At 35.9% G+C, this 20,336-nt stretch overlaps 1 protein-coding gene across 1 annotated transcript in view; it reads left to right on the forward strand.

Annotated features, from left to right (window-relative positions):
- The first annotated feature begins 706 nt into the window (after nucleotides 1-706).
- Nucleotides 707-20,336, forward strand: part of LOC113049817 (alpha-mannosidase 2-like) — a 50,904-nt gene continuing 31,274 nt past the window's right edge. Inside the window, exons 1-5 of the mRNA XM_026212468.1 lie at nucleotides 707-1,173; nucleotides 3,844-4,101; nucleotides 8,309-8,453; nucleotides 14,737-14,908; nucleotides 18,980-19,107. Of these exons, the coding sequence (XP_026068253.1) occupies nucleotides 1,048-1,173; nucleotides 3,844-4,101; nucleotides 8,309-8,453; nucleotides 14,737-14,908; nucleotides 18,980-19,107 (829 nt within the window). The 5' untranslated portion in view covers nucleotides 707-1,047. The remainder of the gene's footprint in view (nucleotides 1,174-3,843; nucleotides 4,102-8,308; nucleotides 8,454-14,736; nucleotides 14,909-18,979; nucleotides 19,108-20,336) is intronic.

A 20,336-nucleotide genomic window follows, 5' to 3' on the forward strand; every position in this document is an offset into this window, starting at 1 on the left:
GATTCATAAAATATTAGAACAGGAAATTATTCATTCATTTATTCGTATACTCAGCACTGCCAAACACAAACATTATAAACCTAATAATTGGAGGAAACAAAAATAGTTCCACTTGATTAATCAATTCATTAATTAGCTAATAATGTATTAAGGCAAGACACTACAAGTAGGCTAAACAGCATTATAAAAGATCACAGCACAGTACATTAAGACCATTGTTTTGTATCATAAGTTTTCTGATTCATGATGAAATATATAAATCTAATCTAATAAATCTAATTAAATATGCACTAAATATTGCATAAATGTCCAGAACAAAAATCTAAAGATTGGATATAGCAAGAATTGTGTTGACATTGACTTAATGGGGTTTTTTTGGAGGGGATTTTGGATATATCGCTTTATCTCGTCATAAATCATAAAATCCACTCCATAAATCATAAAGTATTGTGTATTTTGGGTGTTTTCTTCCCACTTGTTTAAAAAACTACAAGTTGCAAAATAACTCAAAATCTCAAAATTGACCAGTGAGAGAGAGAGCGAGAGAGAGAGAGAGAGAGAGAGAGAGAGAGAGAGAGAGAGAGAGAGAGAGAGAGAGAGAGAGAGAGAGAGAGAGAGAGAGAGAGAGAGAGAGAGAGAGAGAGAGAGAGAGAGAGAGAGAGAGAGAGATGTGTTCCCTCGTTAGGCGGCGCAACTCCACGCTCACTTTTTCTCTGTCTGTAGCCTAGTAAGTGCTGCAGGAAGGGGGCAGGGTCGACGCTTTTCCTTTGCCTGTTTTACCATCACGATTTGCTGAATCACACAAACTGTTCCGCATTGTCAAAACTTTGTAGACAGATCGCAGTGGATTTCAGTCCGTGGACACACAGCGCGACATTCCCCCGCCGTCAGCTAGAGAAGGTGTCTGTCCCCTTCCGCACAACTCTTCATGGCGAAAACACCTTTCTTTTTCACTTCTGCCTTCTGTCACCTACAGGAGCGCCGCTCGCGAGCCACACGCGTTTAAAAGTTTGCCTTTCATTTGAATGTACAGGACTCATCTGAGAAATGAAGCTCAGCAGACAGTTCACAGTTTTTGGCAGTGCCATATTCTGTGTTGTGGTATTTTCATTGTACCTGATGTTGGATCACATAGATCATGGCAAAAACCCAAATGGAGAGAGAATTCAAAAGGTAGGTAATGTCTTACGCTTATCAACAATTGTGTTATATGGACAGTGTTGTCAGCAGATGTGTGTTTTCTGCTGGTCTGTGAACTTACAGGCTAATATTAACTTGATGCTGATGTGGTTGATAAAAGACAGTAGTTTGAATTTATAGTTTGCTTCCTTCCATGTTACATTATGCTGTTAAAACAATACAGTGACACAAAGATGGCTGTGAATAGTAGGCTAAGTCGTTTCCTGCATTTCCTGTTTCTCAAATAATTTGTCGTGTGTTTTTATTGAATAACTTATTGTGATACAGTTCTAAGCAATTAAGAAAGCGAATAAAAAGAAAGCCTGTTTGGCTCCGGACAGTGAACTGATCTCAAAGGTCATTAACCCGCGGTCCCCAGCGTTCAAAGGTCTGACTGTGATTGCATTCAAACACGCACATACTCCAATCAATACTGTATTTTTATGGTTGAAGTTAAAGTGTCATTACAAAAGGTGCAAACATTTATCCTCAGCAATACCTTGTTATAAGAACAACATCATGCACCTTAAGTAGCCAAAGGGGAAAGTTCACCCAAAAATGAACATTTTATGTACTATATCTGCTTAACCCCAAGGCATCCAAGATGTAGGTGACTTTGTTTCTTCAGTAGAACACAAACAAAGATTTTTAACTCAAACCGTAGCAGTCTGCAATGGAAGTGAATGAGAATCACAGCTTCGAGAGTCAAAAAAACATATACAAACAAAACCAAATTAAAACCTGTGGCTTGTAACGATACATTGATGTGTAAAGATATGAAACAATAGGTCTGTGCGAGAAACTGAACAGTATTTATATAGTTTTTTTTTTTTTTACCTCTGATTCACCGCAATGTCCGAACTGTCTTGCTTTACGGCAGATTGTAAGCAAGAGTTATAAGTGCATTACCTCCACCTATCTCTGAAATGAACCATTGACACTCTATCTACAATCTGAATTGAGAGTGTCAATGGTCCATTTCAGAGATAGGTGGCGGTAATGGACTTATAAGTCTTGCTTCCGATCTGCCGGAAAGCAAGAATTAGAAGAAGAAGAAGACGCCTCACGTGCCAGCTGTTGAGAACTCGCTCAGGACAATTTGGAGATTGCGGTGAATCAGGGGTAAAATGTGATATAAATACTATTCAGTTTCTTGCATTTACACATCAGTGTATTGCAAGGAGCTGCAGGGTTTAATTTTGTTTTGTTTGTGTATGTTTTTTTGACTCCCAAAACCGTGATTCCCATTCACTTCCATTATATGACTGACAGACTAATGGTTTGAGTTAAAAATCTTCGTTTGTGTGAAGAAACAAATTCATCTTGGATGCCCTGGGAATAAGAAGATAAACAAAATTTTAATTTTTGGGTGAACTATCCCTTTAAGTAGTTCTTAAATTTGAGTCTGATTTGACTGAAAGGAAAAACGTTTTGTTGAGTATTCGTTATGTCAAACCCAAATCATGCGACTGTATTTTTTATGATTCATTAATTGAATCGACTCATAAGAGTCATTTGCTCATGAATTGGACTACACTGTTCGCGCTGTACGTTTGCTTTTGCATGCATATTGAGGTCACCTCAACAGAAAAAAAGAAATCTAGTTTTGGCATTATTTCATAGTGTTTTTATTCCGCCTCATTCTATTCAGGCTGAGAGCTAATAAAATCTCATTTGCTTTGCTGTGACACTGGAGAGTCAGTAGAAGCCGAGCTGAAAATGCGCAAACAACAAGCTTTGTTGCTTCTCAACTGGCAGTTCACTCGGTTTTGAGACAGACGTAATTCTTGTTCTGTTCCCTTACATTTTCCACTTAATGCTGTTCAAATGTGCGATTAAAAACTGATTCAAATACACCATCATTACTCAAATGTAGCCTACTGTAAGTGATTTGTTTTCCAGTACAGCTTCCTGATGGTGTGGACAGATCAGATGAGCCCATGTATCGAAAGGGAGTCTGTTTTTAAATTCTGATGACTCCCTTACGACCAATTGTCTATTTTGATTTTTTTTTGTATTTTTCAGAAACAGAAACCTTTTATATCGGAAAACTGTCACATTTGTGATGTGTACAGAGGGTTAAGATTGACAGCCAAGAACCAGTGATGTTTAGTGAATTTAGGCTTACCCTAACAAGTCCTACAGGATTCACATGTGTCTCACATACACTTTTTATTTGAAATCCAGCAGACTTAACCTTAAACTTAACTTCTAACACTTAGCTCAACACTCTGGCAGCAGCAAATCTGACTCTCCTGAGAGTTTTACAAGGTTTAGCACTGATGTTCTTTGACATTGATGTACTATAATCTGGCGTGACAAATATTCAAGCACCTCTTTTGAATGACATTCGAGAGCCACAGTGGGAGAATTCAAAATTGTACATTTTAGTCTCTGCTATTTTCATAGACACTGTGCTTGTGTCTGATCTGTGGCCAGATGCTGCATTAAATTACTTTCAATGTTAAAGATATTTTCTAAAATGATATGTCTTGTAAACAAAGTCTGATATGTACTATATTCAGATTTGCTTAGTTCTGTAGTAATGCATTCAATTAGTGTAAAAAAAATTGTGTAAAAAAATAATTAATTAATGAGTTTTGTGCTGAAGGAGTGTGTGATTTTTTTTTCCATTGTTAAGTGTTTCTCCGTTTTTCTGTACAGGGTCAGCTTGGTATTCTGCAGGACAAAATAGACCACTTAGAAAGACTACTTGCAGAGAACAATGAGATCATTGCCAACATCAGGGACTCTGTAATTAACCTGAGGGACACTGTGAAAGATGGGAAAATGTTTCCTGAAGGGAACATGAGTCAGGGGAACTGGGAATTGCTGCCCCCTGCTCCTGCGCTGCTCCCCATCCACTCAGAGGACTGCCAGTTTGCAGCACAGACCTACTCCAAGGCAGCGGATGGAGTACAGGTACAAAATAATGTGTACAAGTGTTAAGATTAGGTGGACCAACTGATTGTCAGGGCTAAATTATGATATTTATTTTGCTTTAGCCTTGTGATACAGATTTCTTCAGCACCTGCCCTGTCAGTATTTGATATAAAATGATATATAATATATATAGATAGATAGATAGATAGATAGATAGATAGATAGATAGATAGATAGATAGGAAGATAGATAGATAGATATACATATATGTTTGTGTGTTAAATATTATACAAATAATTTTGTTTAATACAATCAATAATAACAAAAATATATAATAATATAAAAATTATATATAAATATATAATTAGACTGTAAATCAAATGCTGAATAAATATTCAAATTTATTAAAATAACCATAATTGCAATAATATGTCACAATATTACTGTTTTTACTGTTATATCAAATAAATGCAGCTTTGATGAACATAAGTGACTTTAAAAACAAAATTTAAACAGACCCCATACTTTTGGCTGTAGTAATATAAATAGTTTATATTTATATATTTCTAAAAGTTTTCTTTACAAAAAAAGTTACAGCAATTTATAAAAAATGTAGAAGATTTAAAAAATTCTTTTTTTTTTTTGCAACAATACCTGGAAAGAAGCCAGTTTTAAATAACAGTCTGTATGTAAAATTTGCATAGGCAAAAAGGGCTGTTCAATTCATCCAAATACAGTATTCATTTTGATTTCGACCTTCAGTGATTATGAAAATACATGAATCAAGATAAAACGATTATGTTGCCACATTCTGCTTTCCTTCCAGCGGTGTGGTTTCGCTCTTCACCATAAAAGCTCAATTTCACATGCAAATCAGTTAAATCATCTAACGTAACTTTTGCAAAATGAGAAGTGCTTGATTTATTAAAGTAAATTTTTTATTTATTCATGTTTTTGAAAGCGCGAAAGAGAACTTGCGTTGCTCGTCAGGAGGATTTCCGTTATGTGCACAGAGATGGAACAGTACACGGACATATAAAGTCATCTTTTAGCTCAATGTGGCAAAATGCAGCATTTTGTGATTATTCACTTAATCCTTCATCAGTTATGTAATAAACGTAAATAGCTGAGAATGAAAATACATGTGTAACAGTAAATTGGAGCCGTGCAGCTCAAGTGACAGTGGGCTATTTTCCGGTTGTGACCGTGTGCTTAATATTAATCAAACAACAAAAGACAAAGAAAAAATCAAACACTGCTCTTGACTGAAGAACTTGTGTAGCTTTAATAAGAAACAAATGTAGTTTAATCTTTACAGTGAAGACTATGCTGTTTTATTTACATTAGGTTATTCAATTTCTGTAGTAGGCAGTGTTCCTGTAGCTCAATTGGTAGAGCATTGCGCTATCAAGCGCAAGGTAGGGGGTTCGATTCCCCGGGAACACATGATAGGTAAAAATTGATAGCCTGAATGCACTGTATGTTGCTTTGGATAAAAGCGTCTACTAAATGCATAAATTAAATTAAATTAAAGGGGGGGTGAAATGTTATTTCATGCATACTGAGTTTTTTACACTGTTAAAGAGTTGGATTCCCATGCTAAACATGGACAAAGTTTCAAAAATTATTTTTTTACGTTTGAAGGAGTATTTTTGGAACAAAAATACTCCTTCAAACGTAAAAAATTACCTTCCGGTTTGTTACATGTTTCGGAAAGTTTTTTTTGGCTCTGTGTGACGTTAGATGGAGCGGAATTTCCTTATATGGGTGCTAAGGGCGCGTCTGCCGGAAGAGCGCGCGCTCCTGTATAGCAGCGTACTGAGAGCACAACAGACTTCACTGATCAGAGCGAGAGCGTCCCGAAAAGTCACAAAAGAAGTGTGTTTTTGGTTGCCAGGGCAAGACAACCCTGCACAGATTACCAAAGAAAAAAAAAACAGCATTAAGGGACCAGTGGATGGAGTTTATTTTTACAGAGCATCAACGGAGTTGTGCAAGTGTTTTTGTTTGTTCCCTGCATTTCGAAGATGCTTGTTTTACAAACAAGGCCCAGTTTGACGCCGGATTTGCGTATCGTTTATTTCTTAAGGTTAATACAGTCCCAACGAAAAAGGGTCACGATCGTGTGTTGGAACCGCAGGCGGTGAGTAAAACTGCTTCAAATATCTCTGTGTTGTTAACTTAGCTATCGGCGTGTAAGCACATCAAGTAAACAACATGTGATGTTGTCATCATCTGCACTTTCCACATGTACAGCTTAAAAAAAAAAAAAAAAAAGACGACATAAAGTGGAACTTAGTCATTTTCCAAAACCGCTAAGCAAATATATAAAGTTTCAGTACATACCACATAGCATACCGCCTTTGCTGATGCTGCTCTTGTTAAATTTCAGCCTCTGGATCTGTGTCACAGCTTCCACATGCTCTCAACTCAAAAGCCTACTGGCGCTCCTGATTCTTTAGCTCCGCCCACACGTCACGCCTCTAGGCGCTCGTGTTTTTCCGGGAAAAATCGGTACAGACTATCTTTCTCTTATGAATATAATAAAACTAAAGACTTTTTGGAGTTATGAAGGATGCAGTACTACTCTATAGGTACTCAAGATTAACAGGATATTGAGTGAAAACGAGCATTTCACCCCCCCTTTAAATTTAATTTAACTGAATACTGTAGACTTGCATTAAATAAAAACAACATTAACATTTGTTTTATAGTATTTTTTTCACTCTATTGTATCTGTCCTTTGCTTTTTTTATTACTGACAGGTTAATTATTTTCAATAATTTTGTCGATTTTCTTTTTCTTTTTATGTTTTACTAATATTATTTAGACTAGGATTCTGCTGTGGTATTGTGACTTTTGACGTGGTCTCTAAAATATAGATGTGATAGCAACCTTATTTACAGATAATATATATTTTGATATATATTGCTTTAAATAAATCCTTCATATAAAGTTTGGGATATGTGGCCCATTCATGATTGTGTAAAATAATCATGATTACAATTTTTGACCAAAAAAAAAAACGTGATTATGATTTTTGTCATAATCAAACAGCCCTATGTGATAGAACACATGCGTTCAGAAAGCAGTTAATTAATTGTGGAAAAGGGAGTCGATATCCATTCATCCTCAAAACTAACATCTCAATATCATCATATTTTTGTAAGACGTACACAAGTAAGCCACACTAGCATACTTTAACTGAAGGGTTCAAATATGTTCACATAACATGTGTTTAGTATGTTGTGATACTGTAATGAATCAGGAAGACATTCATCATTCCATAAGCATTTGGTTGGCATGCCAGAGAAAGTAAGGGAATAATAATTCATAGTCACCTTGAAACTATGTTTTGCTATTTTATAATGCACAATATACCTTTTTTTAAATATTTATTTAGTCCTGAACTATTTTACTGTAAACACAGATAGATCAATGCCAGCAAGACTTGTTTTCTGGAGACCCACTTGCTGTTCTGTGGAGGTTGAGAAATATTTCAGTGCCTGAATTGTGTCACGCTAGCAGACTAATTTTTGCATATATTTGCATGTGCGTTTGTCTATGGCCTGCCTTTTTCCTTAGCCCTGTTCTGCCTTTATTTGTTTCATACGGAGACGTGATGTAATATCAGCATCTACAGGTGCAAGTCTATGATTTGTATTTCTATCCACCCTGGAAATATTGGTGCTTTTCCACCCGTCACTTGAGAAAAAAAATCCCTGCTGAATTACCTTCTGTTTTTTGACAAACACCAAGGGTTGTGTTGTGTTTGTCAATAATTCAGTCGAATTCCTGTCCAAATAAACAACTTTGAGTTTACATGCGGGAAATGCTTAAGAGAATATGATTTTTGCTTGTTTGTTTCAGAAAACCGCCAGCTGTAATGAGCTAGAACCACATTTTAGAAGTGCCATCTGGATTTAAATAAATGTAGCCACTACAAACAAATAATGGTTTTTGTCATCTTTTGAATTAATTGATGCTTAAATTAGTTTTTATCACAGAGAAGCCATGAGGATGCTCTTGTTATCATTAAACTAGTTGTCAGAGAATTTTCATACTTCTTCCTGTCTAGCATTTAAGTAATGCCACAAAATGATTTTCACTTTCAAAACCAATAAATATTTACGTACACATGTAGTATTATAAACTGACTTCTATACTTAGGCACCAAAATAGGAATTGAATAGAGGTGTGTCTATTATAGTCCAATAAAATGATGTTCTTTCCTGCTTTCTTCCAGATGCTGGATGTTTATGATTTACTCCGCTTTGATAACCCTGATGGTGGAGTATGGAAACAAGGCTTTGATATCTCTTATCAGGACGATGAATGGGACAATGAGCCACTCCAAGTCTTTGTTGTGCCCCATTCACATAATGACCCTGGTGAGTGCTAATGTTTGTTGGCCATTGTCTTGTGTTTGTAGTCAATGAGCATCACTGTTTATCAAGTAAACAGACAATTGTTTGTCTGATGTATGAACAAACATTTGTGATTAATGACTGAAATTTGATGACTTGCAGACCTAGATTAAATCCAGGGATGTACGTGAGTAATGTGAGTGGCACTTTACCACTGTGGGGTACGATTCAGCTCGGTACAGCTCTGTACAGTACGGTACTGCACGGCTTGACACGGATTGCGTTTCCACTGCAGTTCAGTACTGCTTTAGAGTAGGCGAGATTATACACGTCATTATTGTTGCGCCAGCTCTACTGCCGCGACTCATGACAAACTTTTTCAATCTGCGTCGCGCCATCAAGCTCTCGCTGGATCCGCTCCTCTGCTATCAAAGAGAGGAACATCTGTACTTCCTCAACAGACAACAATATAAATATGATACAGAGATGGTGTGTGCTTTCAGACACAGTCACATGTTGATTATTATTATTATTATTAGTGGATTCAGTTTCTGTTAGAGTCATGCAAATAAAGCAGGCAGTATTTCGAATGGTTTAAAGATTCCTTCTTTCCGTTCTTTCAATCACTTTACGTATACGTCGACATTCCATGTCCATTATTGTGAAACCCGCGAGACACAACATCGCTGACAAATGACATCACCGTCGACCGGCTTACATCACATCCTAGTACATACTGTCGGTGGTAACGTAAACCTTAAAATGGTGTTGGGAAATAGTTGGCGCAAAATCATCCCAGTACTTTAGTTCTGTACATTTAGTTCTTGAACTAAAGCGGTGCAAAAAGCCTTATAATCATGTGGCCACTTGCACTTCTGACCATCTCCTTAGTTGGTTTTGGTGTTAGGACACATTTTGCGCCCTGTTTGATCATTTCTGGTCAGATCACCTGAGAGCGATATTAATACCAGGTGTAAACGGGGTCAGAGTTACATCAGGTCCTTTTCAGCTATCCTTGTGCTTATTGTGATAAAGTCGCCATGACAACAAAGTTCAAAGATACAATATAATGTTTAATATTTAAATGGTTATACTTTAAGAATTGTTTATTTTGTCCTTTATAAAGTGCCTTACTAAACCTGTGAGTTTTAGCTTACAAGTAGTTAGGGATAGTAGAGATTACTTCCTAGGGTGATGTACAAGTGCTGTTTATAGCTGAACTTGAATTGAACTCTGAATATTTCTTTAAACCAGCTAACTGAATAGACTTGTCTATAGGGTATTTCTATATCTGTGATAGATGACAGTTGATGTACCTTTCCACAGTCATCTCACTCAGGGCAAAAGAACTAATAATGAAATAGCATTCTACAAAAACCGGAGGTTTATTACTTGACCCTTCCGTGTGAATTACCAAGTGTGCACCTCATATTTTACATTACATATGAGAAGGGACAAAAAGGATATTATTTTCAGATTCACAGCAGTCAGTATTTTAACTCGCCAAAAATGAGTTTAATATGACAGATATTACCTGATGTTCTCTTACTTTTTGGTAGGATTTTGTTACTAGATTTTTATCTTTTTAATCTATGATTTATTTTTTTATAAATGCAAATAAATCTGAAATCATATCTATGCTGTCTGCATTTACAGGAAATGTTAAGCATTATTAAATATAAATATTTCAGGAAATATATGCTTCATCTATATGATGAACATTAAGTCTATTTTGTCATTTCAGTGTACTTTGATAGTTTTGTTGGGTAAAAATAAACATCGAAAGCATGCAGGAAGCCATTTTGCTATGTTACAGGGAATTTCCTTAAAACAGGAAATTACATAACAGAGAAGCCCATGGCAGGGTCACTTGATCCCGATCACATGTGATTTTTAGCAGGTTTTTTTCTGTGTTCAGCTTGATGCAGCACAATAAAAAAAAATAAGGGCTTACGAGACTCTTTAAGCTTAACTCTGTGTTAAAGATGCAATACACATGGCACAAGATGCTAAAAACGTAATAATTACTTAAAATAAATCAAAACTTTAAATGAAGGCTTACAATTCAGAGTACGTGCTCAAGTGTGACTAGACTGTTGATGGATAACCAGTGATCCAACATGAACCCATTTCAGTTATTTTAAGCAAACATTACCAGGTGAATTAACACGCACTCTTCTCACACACGTTTGTTGTTTGACTTCATTTGTGTGTGTGGTTACCTGATCTGTCCTGTTTTCTTTTTCTGTGTCAACATTTCTTTCACTTGTCACTTTTGTTCCATTGTTATTTTTTGTCAAAATGTTGATTTAAAAAGGAAAAACGAAAAGTGTGCATGAACAGACCTACATTTAATTCATAATTAACTTTGAATTCACATTCATCATATGATGTAATTTACTGTTTTTTTATTAGTGTTTAGTTAGCTAGCAGCAAGTTAGTCCCCTCAGGATATACCACCGTTGACTTTTAGTTGGAAAACCGGTTCTTTGCAGGTCATGTTGTTGTTTTTTCCTGTTAAGTGACATAAACTGACGTTTTACGGTAAAGGATGTGTAGCAACTGTCAGTTATGGTCTGTTGCTTATGCTGTCACCTCAAATGTTTTTTGATGTTAGAATAATCCCATGCCAGTTTAATGTGTTTAGACAGCTGCCACTACATCTTTATACTTATTAGGTTTAGTTTTCTGAATGTTTGAGTTGCAATTATTAATATACACAAACTGTCATTTCATGTTTATTAACATTTCATGTGGGATTCAAATATATGTAATTATTATGAAAGTGGGAGTGTCTGTTTGCAGGGTGTAAGTTTGTTGACTGTTTATGTGTATAAATAGTAGAGGACTGTGGGAGTATTTGCGAAACCTCTTTTTGTTTGCAGTTTCATTTCACGCTAATTGAGGCGCAGAAATTACACACTTGACTTCTAATATTTTTGAGGGCCTAAACATGCTCCAGAACTCATGAAACTGCACATGTGTCAGAACTGGTGAAATTATACATCTTATGTAGGTTTCAGAAGTGGGTGTGTCAAAATGGCTCAATAGGGCCACCTGTATACATTCAACAGAGTGCGCCTCAAGCTAGGTTTTATGAAAATCGGTAACGCACCAATACCTACAAAAAAGTATTTTGGTGCAAAATCCAAAACCCAACAGGAAGCCGGTTATTTTGAATTTCCTGTACAATGTTTGTGCAGTTTTTGCCATTTCAAGGTCTCATACTTGGACAAACTCCTCCTACAATTTTAATTGGGTCATCTTTATTTGTTTTCCAATATTTGTTTTTGCAGTCATAGTACAAATATGAGTCTTTGCATTTCTTTGACATTTGTTAGTATTAGAAACCATTCTTTCTTTCTCATACAGTGGATGTATCCTCTGTGCCACTTGATATCCGTAATATCTTAAACAAGCATCTGTCATTCTTTTCAACTTCATCTGGAATATCCCCAAAAAATTTAATACAGAATGGCTTAGGAATACAGAGAGAAAAAATACTGTTAATAGCAGACCTTATGACCTCCCAAAAACTATTAATCTTTGGACATTGCCAAAATACTGTCTATGTGCATGATGTGCCTTGTCTGGCACACTGTTTTTCCAACATGGGTGGGGTGCACCCGTTTGATACGGTGTGATAAACAATCCTTTCAGGTTCTTCCAAAAGAACTCTCTGCACATTTTTTAGCTTGTTGAGGTATGTATGCTAGTACATATTTTATTCCTTTTGTCCAGTGTCAAGGTGACGCCTTCTTCTTTTTCCTATTTTCATCTTGTATATTATGTTGAATGTCCTTTATAATTATTTATCACTTTATATAATAATTTGGATACTATCATTTTTGTAACTTTCTTGTACCCCTTTATAATAAATTGTATGAATTGATTAATCTGAGCTTTATCCATTATCTCTTTCAAGTATTGAAATAGGTCTTGGTTTACAAGGCCAAACTTGTCTTTGAAAGTATGAAAGGCTTTCAGTATTGCCATCCTTTATATTTGTGCAAATGGAGGAAATTCCTTGATTAAACTTTTAAAACAAATTATTTAAACCTATCCATCGTCCCTGGTTAATATGGATTATGTGCCACCAAGTAAAGTAAAAAATTAAATATCTATTACTAATTCACACAATCAAATGCCTTTTCTGGGTCCAGGCTTCCTAAAGTAATACACGAGTTTCACAATTTGAGTTAAATTACTGAAATAAACTTTTTCACAACATTTTAATTCATTGAGAAGCACCTGTACATTCAAAACTGATACAGTTCAAAAAGAATTACATAGGGCTTTATCCTTCTCCTTTTGAGACATAACTGGGATGTTTGCTTTTCTCCAAGAAGGGAAATAATCCAATTAACTGATGAGACAAAAATGGGTGAAATCTCTTTTCTAAATGTTTTGAACCACTTTGATGGTAAGCCATCATTACCAGGCCTTTTGTTATTTTATAAGATTACTTAAAGCTCTTTTAAATTCTTCCTGTGAAATTTTCTTTTAAGCGATTATTTAGTTTCTGTCCAATAGAAAGTATGTTGAGAGAATCTAAAAACATTTTAATCAATGCACCTGTTGTCTTTTGAGAATATAGACATTTATAATACAACTCAAATGCCACTTTAATCTTCTCCTCCTTATATATCTCATCCATCTTATTTTTAATAACTTTAATTTGCCTCAGAATCCGAGCGTCCTGACTAATTGTGTTGTTTTGCCAGATGCTGTCATTTGTCTTCAAGATTCTTAAAAAGAAGTTATTTTACCTCCTGACTCTAAAGTTTTGAATGGTAGTGTTTGGTTATATCATACAATATTTCAATGAGTGAGACCATATTCCTGTACCATGGCATTTTTATGTTTACTACCTAGAATAAACTACAGTTGCAATCCAAATTATTCACTCCCCCTTGAGCTGCAAACCATTCTTTTGCCTTGAAAAACATTTGATAAAACAATTACACCAAGGCATCAGTAAACAAATTGGCTCTAAATATGTACAAATTTATGCAAAACCCAAAAGTTAGCTCCAATAATTGTTGTCTCTTTGTGCTGACATGTTTCAACTGCTTTCTTCAAATCTCAACAAATATTTGGTAACACTTTAGTATAGTGACCAATTTTCATTATTAACTAGTCCCTTATTAGAACACCATTTATTAACTTATTGGCTGTCAGTACTTATAAAGCACATATTCTGCATGACCATATTCTACATCCCTAATCTTACCCAATACCTAAACTTAACTAACTTACTATTAATGAGCGGGAAATTAGGAGTTTATTGAGGAAAACAGATGTAGTTAATGGTCTGTTGCTAGTAAGAATTGGACCTTAAAATAAAGTGTGGCCAATGTTTTTAATGAGATTTGAATCTGAAAACAGAACAGGCCACTCAAAAACATTTTATGACTGATTCCTGAACCAAGCTTAGATGTATACTTTGTGGTGGCTGGCCTGCTGGAAAGACCAATGATAATCAGCTTCAGTCTATGCAACAAAGACAATACAAGCTTTGCCAAAATGGCCTGATACTTCAAAGAATCCATAATGTCCTTTATACAGTCAAGATTTCCACTTCCTGGAACAGCAAAGACTGACAGGAAAACAAAACTGGTCAAACATTGTCAAAAAATTATCTATAACTCTAAATCTCTTTTGACTTGACCATATTTGCTACTCAATTTTACCACATGCATGGGCTGAATTTTTGCATTTGTAACAGCTTAAACAAGTTACGACTTGTTGTAGAGTCTCCGAAAGGCTTAACTGTGTTTTAACACAATTTTGTACTTAACCTTTGAAACTCAAAAATAAATATTTTACATTTATATATTGACAGTGCCACTTGCGATTTGCTACTTAACTGATGTCGATGCTATATATATATATATATAAAAAAAAAAGCTTACATTTGCAAATGGTTATAGACTCTGGGGGGTTGAATACTTTTGATTGCATTAGTATACTTTACCCAAAAACACACTGAAACCATAATGCTTTTTTGTTGCACACCTCTTTATAGTTGTAATTTTCTACTAACTTCTTGCATTGGACACAAAATGTGATATTTAGTAGATTATCCAAGCTGCTCTTTTTCCATACATTCAAAGTAAAAGGTGACTACCGGTAGTCCTGATCCCCATTTATCAGCTTGAACATTCTGTTAAACATATTCCTTGGTGTTTCACGGAGGAAAGGATGGTTTAGGATAACAAGAGAGTAAATAAATGATGACAGAATTTTATCCACCATTTTAAATGTATAGGCAGAGTTTAACAAGTTTGTGTGTTGTTCTGCTCAGGCTGGCTGAAGACATTCGATGACTACTATAAAGACCAAACGCAACACATTCTCAACAACATGGTGGTGAAATTACATGAAGACAGTCGGCGAAAAATGATCTGGTCTGAGATCTCGTATTTTGCCAAATGGTGGGACAACATTGATGAGCAGAAACGAGATGCTGTCAGGAGGTGAGGCTTTTCTCTGTTGTTGATATCCATATATCCTCATGCGTCTGTGTAATTTATGGATTCATTAATTGCAACGTTCACACACAGGTGTGGTGTAAACAAGACTGGGAGATGTTGAGGAGTGGAGGAGGACTCCATTGTGCTTTTGGTCCCATTTTAATTAAGCTCAAAGTTTTTACTTTATTGCCTAGCTCTCAGGTGACGGTTTATGCACAAAAATAAAACGAAAACAAAATTAACTCGAGATATTGTTATGATACAAATATACAATTTGTGTGATGACACGAAATATCAGTGTTACTCGTTCCAAGATGTCATTAGTATTTATTAACATATGATTACAAGGTCAGCCCTGCCACAAGAGAGGATGGGCTATAAATGCATGTCAAATATACAGAATTGGTTTGTGTTCACTGTTGAGCTAGCCTTGGGAAAAGACACAAATGCCATGTGGAAATGTAATAAACATTTCTGCTCTGGGTTTGAATTCCAATTAGAGCATCTTTCAAAACGGCCTGAGGTGAAGGCTGAAGCCAAATGAAAAATCCAACACCAATATTTATTCACTATTGATTTGATGCAAAGAAAGTGTTCGAAGCAAACAAGCTCTATTCTTTTTGAACATTTACAACCCCCCCCCCCCCAACCTGTTTATTTCCAAGATGGCCTTGGCAGACTCCAAATCAAGATTTTTGGCAGTCCTGAGCAGGTTTTATTTCATTTTATATCAGCCAAATCAAGGTCTAGCATAATGATTCAATTTCTTTTACTGCCACATACATTGAGGTGTATCTTCAGAATAAATCAAGATGTCTGAGCTCTGGAGTCTGCTTGGTGCGTTATGGAAAATGGGAACTGCAGATAAGTCCATAAATTATATATATATATGCCAGCCATATATGCCATTTTACTTGGAACCTCAATTTCATGCCTTCTCAACATTTAACATGATCTAGGAAGCATTTAGTTTCAAATTTCGCTTTCTAAAATGGGTAAACTTATATTTCATGGTCTAAATTGCTGCTGTAGTGTAAAACGAACCAAGGATGTCTTGAATGATGGAGAAAAGTTCATAGTAGGGTCAAAGTCAACATAAATTTTTTTTTCGTAATCCATTTTACTTGGTTTGTAAAGCTATAATATATATCATTTTTTCAAATAACATTCATTGATAAATCATGCACAAAAAACCCAAGTACAGAGAAAGTGAATAAGGTGGTTTTTGATTTCATATTGACTTTAATGAAATTTCTCATCACTGCTGCCCATTGGCTCATTTTCGTAGCCAATGATTGATTCCAGAATAACAGAACATTTTTTTTTTTTTAAGTAATTTCAAAATTTTCTGTAAGTTACATGCTGAGCTAGTGCTCTTGGTTTTGCTACCACCGCTCTTATTACTGGCCTCCAGAGGGCCACGCTATACGATTCGCAGCTGAAATATTCAACATTACAGAGAAAAGCTGCTGACTGGCAATCAGGCCTGGAGAACTCCACTTCTAATAAGGGATGCCATTACCCAAGGTATCTACTGTCTGTTCAAGAAAATAATTAGTTTGCAGTGGCAAAACTCAATAAACCTTATGATCAAAAAAAAAAAAATAGCTACTGTTGTGTAAAGCTGCATATGTGGAGAAAGTGCTTTGTAGTAAAAACCCTGAAGAAAAGCTGTCGATGATGTTACTGTGGTGAAACATCAGCAGCTCCTCTGTCCTCTTCAAAGCTTTGCTCATCTTAGTTTAAAGACATAGAAATTGATTTTTATATGCTTTATATATTTTATACATTCCTGGTTTTACTGTAAGTAAAAAAAACATAATGTTTCATAAAACAATATTAATGTTGCAGATGTGAACGGACAAACCAGTCTGACTCATCCACTCGTAAATAACTGGTTCTCATCTGGTTTTTATTTAGGACCCATTTTTACATTGGACAACAAGTGATGACCCAAAAATTGCCTTAAATTCAAACTTAAAATAATTTATGTTTATAATATGTTGTGTTTTCTCCTACTATTGAAAAGTTTATAAGCATTTTTATCTGAAGCAAAAACAGAATGAACTTAAACAAGTCTGAATTTATCTTTGTGAAACTATACTACATAAAACATCTGCATGAAACAAAACGCTGGTTATGGATGCAACGGATGACCACCAGAGATGGTGCTATTTTAGTGGATAATCAAAAATATATTGAATATTGCTAAAGGACAATAGTAAACACTCAATTTTCAGTTTAAGGCAACATGTCTGAAGAAAGGCAAGCAACTTTCTTTGACAACAGCTGTCCAGCCAAATGACTACCTCTAACTCTCAATTTTTTTCTTAGCCCAAGAAGCATCAGCAGTTGCTGAGATGTGGTGCTTTTGAGCTCTCTGCTGCAAAGTCAAATCTGCTTGCAAAATACTAGCATTCTGGTTGTGGTCCATTCCCGCTAAACACAATGGTCTCCTTTGACATACGAAGCAAATGACAATATGGTCACGGTTCCATAAATGCTTCCTGTAGATGCTGAACACCATAGACCGAGCATGTGTAAGGCCGGGGAAGACTAAGCCTTCCCCTGGCAATGGGGACTTAGGGCAAAAATGCCACTAAATTGAACAAAAATGCCCCTGCACAAACAAATTAAATCTATTACGTCTGTTGCCAAAAAAGTGAAAATGAACAGACAGTGTCGATGGTGGCATCAAATCATATCTACTTCTGTTGCACCGTATTTCATTTTAGGCATTTTAAAAGTTTTGCACATTTAATCAACCACACACCGTTCTGTTGAGCTTGCAATGGCTAATCAGAGGCTTTCAGAGTTATCGCTGAAACTCATCAGTTTTGAGTGAGCGCGTGTTCTCTGACTGAATTCCACGAATTCTCTTATCATAAACAACAAAGCACAGATGCGCGTAAATGAAGTAAGAGATTAATTTCACGGTGTATACAGCTTCACTGATTATAATGATTGTTGTTTTTGTTTTTTTACTCGCGATAGTCCAAAGTTAGTGATAATGTTACTTTCTATATTTAAATTTATTCACTCTCTGAATAATGTGGAAAGGAAACATTTAGCCTAGTTATCAAGTTCGATTTTTTTTATTCAATTGTAATCAAGTTAAATACAAATTCAGTTCCATTAAACATATTTTATTAACCTACATGATACCCATGTCTCGTTCTTGCCTAAAAAGATGGGTTTATGATGTTTAATACATTTGGCTGCTATTAGCCTCACCCTGGAGTTGGTTCACCCTCCACCTGTGCTGAACACCCAGGCATGATGGGCAGAGATCATGCCCATCGTCAGGAAGAAGCTCATTAAGGCAGAGCTTGCAATGGAGTTGGAATGCAGTAGGAATGGAGTGATAAATGCTCCATCGTGTGCTGAAAAAATCTTGCTCTGTGCTTTCGCTAACGCAGTTTTGGAGGTTAACTCAAAAAGTCAAGGCCATTTAAATTCAAATTGACTGAAAGTGAAACACCAGTAGCAGACTATTATTAACAGTGCATATTTTGTAAAACCACAAATAAATAAATAAATATACCAGCACCTGTCAGCGTGTCACCCTCATGCAAACAAGAATATCAAATATCACACATACAGTAGTAGTTCTTTACAGGTTTTTGCATTCCCTATGTTGCTTTTTCATTGTTTTTCCTATGCAAACCTACTTGACGGATGTGTTTGACCAGGTGTGACGTCAGGTGATTGGTGTATTGTCATCATGTCTAATTGTAATGTTTGCTAATATTTTTATTTAAAACCATGATTGCTTGATTAAAAAATCATGGCAAAACATTATATTCGTAATGATTCGATAAAATCAGAAAAATCACCCCGCCATACCACAAACTAAAAAGCAGTGGGTGCGAATTCTAAAGTCATGGCCACAATACCTACATCACTTATGGCCAATCAAGTCCTACCTTACTTTATTTTCTTGTGAAATATAAAAAAGAATTCTAATAACAAAAAAAAATCCATCGCAGAAGTACGAGTTGTGAATGCAGTTTCATGTTGACTTTAGGTAGGTTGAAGATCTCTTTTTTCTCTCTCTCTCTTTCTCTAACACAGGCTGATAGAGAGCGGTCAGCTGGAAGTGGCTACAGGAGGCTGGGTGATGCCTGACGAAGCCAACACTCACTACTTTGCATTGATAGATCAGTTAGTTGAAGGTCACCAGTGGTTGGAGAGAAATTTGGGTATGTAAATCCATTGCATCTCGCCTGATTTTTTTCCCCTTTATCATTCATTCAATTACAACAAAGTGGTCAATATCTCCACTTCAAATAAAAAAATCACAGAAACAGCAAAAATGCATCAAGTATGCTTCATAACTGCGCACTATATATATAATATACCGGTATATAGAAAAAAAACTGGTGTTGAAAAATAGATGAATGCAACTTTATTTCCAGGCGGACTGATACAGATGTTATATAAAGCCAGTCAATTAGATTAAAACTTGCTAGATCGAGAAAGAACTTTCCAGCTGGAAGGTACTGTGGGTGGTCCTATGTTAAACTGGGTAATAATATCTGGTTTGAGACCCATTTAAATTCTGAATCAGCCTCAGCTCAAGACGTGGGTTGTGAAACCCCGAATGTTAAACCTCTTAACTGCAATACTGTAAGGAATTTTAGCTCTTCTGCATATTTATGCTTCCTATATTGACTCCAAGACCTCTGAGAGATTTTTTTTCAGTGTTCATTATTAGTGTATTAAAACGTGGAGCATAAGCCTGGCTCTCATTACTACACATCCACTCTACCATCTGCTCTCCTGATATCTCAGCTGTCTGTGGACCGCTTCTGAAATCTAGATTGATTGGAGAGACTGATACTACAGTGAGTCTTTGGCTTTCAAACAACACTTGTTTTGCTGATGATGCCATGCACCCAGTATTAAATTGAGGAAAACTATGTGCAGCTGTGTTCAGGTTTGCTGATGCTCGTGTGCTCATGAATAGAGACACGAGTGTCTTCAGAGAACATGTGACCTTCACGATTACCTGCGTCCCCTGTGGTTCACTCTATTCCTTGAGTTCCTTCTGAGAATCGCCTCCCTTTACATACAGAGCTGTTGTAATTGCTCTTCTGAATACATTTCCAGTTTTTCTTTATCCACTCTAAAAATAGGACCTTGCTGTTTGTTAAAATGTGACAAGGGATGGGTGCTATAGGTAAAGAATTCTACACATACATTGCCGCTCAGAAGATTGGGGTCAGTGGGAGTTTTTGTTTGTTTGAATGATGTCTCTTATACATTTACATTTAGTCATTTGGCAGACACATTTATTCAAAGCGACTTACAAATGAGGACAATTGAGGACAATGGAAGCAATCAAAATCAACAAAAGAGCAATGATATACAAGTGCTTTAACAAGTCAAAGGTAGCTTAACGCAGTACACATAGCTTTATCTAATAAAA

The sequence above is a fragment of the Carassius auratus genome, chromosome 30 (genome assembly GCF_003368295.1).
Source record: "Carassius auratus strain Wakin chromosome 30, ASM336829v1, whole genome shotgun sequence".
Lineage (NCBI taxonomy): Eukaryota > Metazoa > Chordata > Actinopteri > Cypriniformes > Cyprinidae > Carassius > Carassius auratus.